Source organism: Mandrillus leucophaeus, unplaced genomic scaffold (genome assembly GCF_000951045.1).
Source record: "Mandrillus leucophaeus isolate KB7577 unplaced genomic scaffold, Mleu.le_1.0 Scaffold602, whole genome shotgun sequence".
NCBI lineage: Eukaryota > Metazoa > Chordata > Mammalia > Primates > Cercopithecidae > Mandrillus > Mandrillus leucophaeus.
The window spans coordinates 335,368-342,926 of NW_012106498.1; the positions used below are offsets into that span (position 1 = coordinate 335,368).

Below are 7,559 nucleotides of genomic sequence, written 5' to 3' on the forward strand. Positions count from 1 at the left end.
GGCCTCTTTCTCCGCCATCAACTGATGGCTTACTTAACTTTAATTAGAAGTGCTTTAATGGAGTCAAAGCCGGCAAAGACTCCACGTAGGAAGCTGTCACCAGAGTCATCTGTCAGCCACTTTCCCCATACATGACTCACCTCTTGCCCCCCTGCCCACTGTGTTCCTCCACTACATCATTCCTCTGTCAAGGTGCCTGTCAGGCTCACCAGGCTGGAAGCCCCTGGAGCACAGGAGGATCTTACTCATCTGTGTCCCATCCTCTCCCTCCCACTAGTGCCCACTAGGAATTGGCCCATGATGGGCGTTCAAACAGTCTGATCCATGAAGAATATAAAAACTTAATGAGAGGTTGTAGCTGAAACCAAATTGAATAGATTTTATTCGAATCAGAGTGATTTTGCTCCTTTGATACCTTCCAGAAGTGTGACTGCTTACCTTGGTTATAACCATTTCTCAAAAACCAAACTTGCAGCTCACCCTTGTCCCTGAGATTCATCATTAATCACATGTACTGGCATGTGGGTCACATGAAAAAAATTGTTTTTTCCATCTAACTTATTCCATCTAACTCCCCAGAAAGATCGCATTTAATGAGTTTTAATGAAGAATCTTTAGTCAAAATGTACCTTGCTGCATGTGTAAAGCAGAGCAGGTGTTTGGTTTTCTTCAAGAGATGAAAACCTAACATCAACATTCAAAGGAACTTCAGATCCATCACAGGTGCAAACGCCTGTGAAACCCACAGAACATTTACATGTGATGCGGTGCATGCAGGTGTTTTTCAGAAATTCGGCTTAACTTTGTTGTTTATCTTTATTCCTAAATTTAATCCATGCCACGAGAGCTTTAAAGGATTATTTCAAAAATTAGCTCTATCAAGATCTCAGCTAAGCTGTAGTGCCTGTTTTGTGCAAAAATTATGACCCAAATTAAAAGAAAATAAAGCACTCCTGACAATACGTTTCCTAACAATATGTGAGGCAACTATTTTTAAAGAGCACCTTGAAAGTGAAGAGGGAATTCTGAAATAAGCATCTTTAATGCCTTCTCTCCTGATTAACTTCTGTTTTACAAGTTGATTTAGCAAGAATTTAGATGCTAACATGGCTGATCATTATTACCGAAGCATCAAAACAGAGGGTAAAATGAGGGAAATGACTGTTCCAAGTATCGTGCAAAGTTAGCAAGGGGAAATCAGGGCTCTCAGCATCAACACCCTTTAACAGTGGGATGGATTCCTTTGAGCCTTGTCTAGAATGCTCACTGAGCTGGTCAGGCCTTTCCTTTCCCTGTCTATGAGGCTCTTTTCTGGAGAGCTGTTTATTAAGTAGATTGTCTGCAGATTACAGAGTTGGGGATGCTAATGAGGAAATTCAGGTTACCGGTTTTGCTGCATATCAGCTTCCATGACTAAAGAAGGTTTGACTAATATAAAATGTGGAGATAATTTGTGACTTTTGTTCATCTGTGTTACCCTTCATGTACGAAGAAAATCAATACCTTGCCTGACAAAAGGCTACAGCGTATTTCCTTAGATAACTGACATACCTGGAAGACAGCTCTCCCAGAAATAATGAAAGTAGTTACCTATTCTTTGGTTCAAGATTTCTTGAGTGAATTCCACCCCTTATCACAGATCTGATGTACGCTGGGTGGGCAAAACTGATTCCCCTCCCATCTTGGCTTTCCTTCTGTGGCCATTCAAATTTAAATTCTACAATAAAGACAAAAGAGTCAAAATGGCACCACACTGTTTTATTTAAACCTGCAAACAATATAAAGAGGTAAGGACTTCTGACGCCAAACCATGCAAGTAATAACAAAAGAACAGAAAAAAATATTAACAACAAAAAGAAAATCATTAAAAATAAAAAAACAAAGTACTTCACATTTCACAGCAGTGCTTTGGCAGTACTGGCAAACATTTCTGGTCAACTGCTTCCAACAGCAGGGATATGAAGAAACCCCCAGATCTTAGCAAAAGTATAACCACATTTTCTCCCTGATAGCTTACATTCCAAGTCATTCCATACCATACAGCTCCATTCCACAGTTTTATAAACCTGATCTTAAGATGTAACTAGGTATTATGTGTGCTCACAATGAAAACTAACTAAAAACAAAACAGAGGGTAGCAGACAAGTAAACAAAGTTTCCAGTAAGGCATCAGGAGATCACTGCTGGCTGGGCCCCTCACTTTACCAGCTTAAAGAAGTTTTGATTTTTATTTCTCAGCAAACCCAATATTCAGAAGCTTTACCAGCAGACTCAAGTCAAAGGTTTTAAATACAGTTCAGCTCTCCCTTTTTTTTTTTTTTTTTTGGTAAATATTTCATATAAAACATGAAATCAAGTTCTACTTTATTTAAAAAAACTGAATATTTTAATAGTAAAAATATATGTTTATATTTCTCTTTTTAAAAAGACATTTAATAACAATACTTCATAAGACCGATTTAACTCCCCTCCCACTCTCCCTCCCCGCCCCGCCCCCGCCACCAGTTGTCCACCCTGGCAGAGATACATTAAGGCAAAGGCTCCTGGAGAAGTACGTTCACCTTGGCTGTGGGCTGGAGACTCAAGGTGAACACACTCTGCTCCTTGCAGGGTCAACAGAAAGGCTTCTCCCTCATGTTCACTGAGCCATCCTGCATCCCAAAGTAGACTCTCTCAGCCATGTTGATGAATAGGCCTGTGTCCACCACACCTGCAGGACAAAGGACAGAAAGAAACATTAACGTTTCAGTCTCCTAAAGCAAAATCAAAGACTGCAGGGTCACTAGAAGCAACTGTCATACACAGCATTGGACAAATGACAAATCTAAAGCCTTTCTCTCCCACACAGCAATGAAAAGAGATTCTGATTATCTTCATTTCTTCTTGCCACCTCCTTTTCCCCTCCCACTTTGGCCTTCTTTCTGTACCCAAACATGCTAAGCTTTGTCCTGCCCTGAGGCCTTTGTTCATGCTGTTCCCTCTGCCTGGGCCAGTCATTGTCAAGCACTTCAAGGGGCTGGCTTGTCTCTGTCCTTCAGACATATCGGATGGCAAGTCATCCTCTAGAGACCCTCCATGACTACTCCAACCAAGGAGCCCCACTACCAGTTATTTTCAATCACACCACCAGCCTTGAAAGATTTCCTCGGAATGGGAGGAGACATTGGCAAAGCACATGCCTGACAAAGGACTCATATCAAAAATATAAACAATTTACAAATCATCAAGAAAAAGACAGAATCCCCATAGGAAAATGGGCAAAAGACTGAACAAGTACCTCATAAAAGAAGCTATCCAAAATGGCCAATAAACATTTTAAAAGATGCTCAAATTCATTCACTGAAAGGAAATACAAATTAATATTACAAGATATCACTACACACACACTGGAGTGAGTGTAATGAAATTTTGCTGGGATGCAAAGACACTCATACACATTGATGGTGAAAGCTGAGCTGGCAAAAGCACTTTGGAAATGTGAATACATCTTCCAAAGCTGAACGTATTCATACCTAACCACTCAGCAATTCTACTCCTAGGTATACCACTCTTAGGCATACATATGGTCATCAAAAGACATGTGTACGATGTTCATAGTGGCGCTTTTCCTGTTAGCTAAAAACTGATAATACCCAAATGTCCACCAAGAGTAGAATAGAGGCTGGGTATGGTGGCTCATGCCTATAATCCCAGCACTTTGGGAATGAAGCCCAGGAGTTCAGTGGAGCTCCAGATGGAGCTGATGGAGCCCAGGAGTTTGACACCAGTCTGGGCAACATAACATAGAGATGACAGCTCTACAAAAAAATACAAAAATTAGCCAAGCATGCCGGCACATGCCTGTAGTCCCAGCTACTCGGGAGGCTGAGGTGGGAGGATCGTCTGAGCCCAGGAGCAGAGGGTGCAGTGAGCCATGATTATGACACCATACTCCAGCCTGGGTGACAGAGCAAGATCCTGTCTCCAAAAAATAAAGAAAGAGAAAAAACTAAAAGAGTAGAATAGATATAAACTTTTTTTCACACACATACAGATGATGGAATATGATTCAGCAGTGAAAATTAACAACTACACACAACCTTTACCAAGAATATTTACATACACACACACATACTTCAATGATATAACACTTTAACTGTAAGAGAAAAGGTATAATGAACCAGGTACGCATGGAAACAGACACCTGCACACACTGCTGGTAGAAGAGTAGGTGAATACAAGCTACAGACAGCAATTTGGTACCATCTAACAAAAATCACAGACGCATTAATCTTTTCATCCAGTGATTACCTGCTAGCAAAAATCTGCAAACGTAAATGATCACTAGTGGTGATCCAGTTAAGCAATAATGTTACAGAGCTAAAGTGGAATACATTCAGTTATTCAGAAAAAAAAAAGAGGAACAAGGAAGCTCTTTTATAAGCCAATGTGTAATAATCTCCAAGACAGGCAAAGCAGGAAACAGAACATGCATAAAGCAGGCTACCACTAGTGTAAAAACGGGTGGGGCGGGAGGAGTTTCAATTTGTGTGTTTATTAAAGTCTATCTCAAAGGCCACCCAATTTTGGTAACACTGGCTGCCTCCAGGTAGGGTAACTAGTTGGTTGGAAAAGTGGCAAAGAGGACTTGCCATTCTTTAACTCATAATTTTAAACTACACAAATTCAGAAAGATAAACACAATGAAAGCTTGCAGGAAAATGGCGGACAGGAGACAGGACTAATGTGCAGCGCCCACTTGGACAGACAAAATAGTGCGTGGGGATGCACATTGTGAACTTGTGCTCCAAGAACTGCCATAGGAACATACCAGGAAAACCAACAGAATTCACAGACCCTTTGAAAGAAGTGGCTTGCTGCTGTAAACTCCACAAGACAGCCAAAAAACTGTGAGTTCCCCAAGTGTGAGAGGGGGAAAAGTCGGCCTCTGAACATACATCCCCACTGGGGAACCTGAAAAATCCAGATCACAGAAGCTGGATTTAACCCTACCTAGAGCTGAAATGGATTTAGAGAGCTGAGTAAGCTATAAAAGTAGAAACAGCAGCAGGAAGAGCCATGTAGACACTCCCAGTTCCCAGCTTGAGCCCAGGGAAGCCATCCTTGGCTTTATCTCACAGGGGTCCCTGGGGAAGAAAACACAGCCAGCGGAACTGAGGAGGGGCCGCACGGTGAAGGAAGCTTCTAGCTGAACTTTGTAATAATTTCAACTGAGCACAAATTTTCCCGAGAAGAATCTGGTAGGGGACAAATGGGAAGTGCAGATACAAATGAAGAAGCCATAGCCGAAGGTGCAGGCAGGCAGGCAGGGGCGAGGCCTGAGAGGCCTGCTTGCTTTCTCAGTAGGGAGGCCTATAGCCTGGGCAAGATCTCAGCCCTGCTCACCATGGTGGGGCATGGCGGGAGTGAAACTGGCCTTGCTGGCTGTGTGGCAGCTGGGTGGGGTCTGTCACTGCTGCCTTTCTCCTACTTCCCTGGCAGCCTGTATGACGCAGAAGAGGCAGCCATAATCCCCCTGGGAACATAACTCCATTGACCTGAGAACTACCCTCCAACCCCCTCCCCAGTGGCCACAGCAAGCTCCGCCCAAGGGAAGTCTGACTCAGACCCACCTAACAACTCTGCCCTAACCTGATGGTTTTTCTCTACCTGCCATGGTAGCCAAAGACAAAAGACATAAACACTTGGGAGTTCTATGGCCCTGCCCATCACCTAAGAAACCAAAATACTTATCCTGGCCAACATAGACAAGCTTGTATCCCCACTATACTACCGCAGCTGATGCTTTCTTGAAAGCACCACCTCCTGGCTGAAGGCCAACCAACTCAAGCCACTACAGAAACTCGTAACAGGACAACCCTGCTCCAAAAAGGGGAAAACAACAGCTAATTCCACTGCCAGCAACATCCTGGCTAACCAGAGATCCTGAGTCTGTCCACATGACTTCACTGCTAGCATAAATCAGCATTCAAGAAAATCAGTGTACTAAACAAAAATACAACCAGGGACTCCCACAGAGTCCACTTCACTCTCCTGCTACCTCCACCAAAGCAGGTGCTGGTATCCACAGCTCGGAGACCTAAAGACAGATCACATCACAGGACTTTCTGCAGACATTCCCCAGTACCAGCCTGGAGCCTGGTAGCCCCACTGGGTGGCTACACCCAGAAAGGCACAACCACTGCAGTCCAGTTCTCAAGAATCCTCATCCTTAGGGGAAGGCGAAGAGCACCCCACCAAAGGATCACCCCATTGGACAAAAGAATTTGAACAGTAGCCCTTGGGTTCCAGATCTTTCCAATGAAACAGTCTACTCAAATGAGAAGGAACTAGAAAACAAATTCTGGTAATATGACAAAACAAGGTTCTACAGCACCTTCAAAAGATCACACTAGCTCTCCAGCAACAGATCCAAACCAAGAAGAAATCTCTAAATTGCCAGATAAAGAATTCAGAAGGCTGATTATTAAGCTACTCAAGGAGGTACCAGAGAAAGGTGAAAACCAACTTAAAGAAAATTTTAGAAGACTCCAGAGAAAGAGATGTCATAAAGAAAAGACAATCAAACTTCTGGAAATGAAAGACACACTTGAGAAATGCAAAATACACTAGGAAATTTCAACAACAGACTAGAACGAGTAGAAAAAAAGAACTTCAGAGCTCGAAGACAAGGCTTTCAAATTAATCTAATTCAAGAAAGACAAAGAAAAAAAAATCAAAAAACTGAACAAAGCCTCCAAGAAATTTGGATTATGTTAAACAACCAAACATAAGAATAACTGATGTTCCTGAGGAAGGAGAGAAATCAAAAAGTTTGGAAAGCTTATTTGAGGGAATAACTGAGGAAAACTTTCCTGGTGTTGCTAGAAATCTAGATATCCAAATAAAAAAGCTTGAAGAACACTCAGGAAATTCATTGCAAAAAGATCACCACCTAGGCATACAGTCATCGGGTCATCTAAAGTAAGACGAAGGAAAGAATCTTGAAAGTTGTCAGGCAAAAGCATTAGGTAACCTATAAAAGAAAGCCTATCAAATTAACGGCAGATTTCTCAGCAGAAGCCCTACAAGCCAGAAGGGATTGGGGTCTTATCTTTAGCCTCCTTAAACTAATTATCAGCCAATATCCAGCAAAACTACGCTTCATAAATGAAGGACAGATACAGTCATTTTCAGACAAACAAATGCTGAGAGAATTCGCCACTACCAAGCTAGCCCTACAAGAAATGCTAAAATGAGTTCTAAATCTTGATACAAAACTCACAATAAACCTAAAGAGAACCTCCTTAAAGCAAAAATTTCACAGGGCCTATGAAACAATATCACAGTGCAAAAAAAACAAGGTATCCAGGAGACAACTACCATGATGAATAAAACAGTACCGCACATCTCAATATTAACGCTGATGTAAACTGCCTAAATGCTCTACTTAAAAGGTACACAATGGGCCGGGCTCGGTGGGAGGCCAAGGCAGGTGGATCACCTAAGGTCAGGAGTTTGAGACCAGCCTGGCCAACATGGTGAAACGCTGTCTCTACTAAAAATACAAAAAAATTAGC

General features: G+C 42.2%; 1 protein-coding gene across 1 annotated transcript in view; it reads right to left on the reverse strand.

Moving 5' to 3' along the window:
* Window positions 1–1,737: 1,737 nt before the first annotated feature.
* The window catches only part of RPIA (ribose 5-phosphate isomerase A), a 63,074-nt gene continuing 57,252 nt past the window's right edge, over window positions 1,738–7,559 (reverse strand). The window contains exon 9 of the mRNA XM_011999821.1: window positions 1,738–2,710. Coding sequence (XP_011855211.1) covers window positions 2,613–2,710 — 98 coding nt within the window. The 3' untranslated portion in view covers window positions 1,738–2,612. The remainder of the gene's footprint in view (window positions 2,711–7,559) is intronic.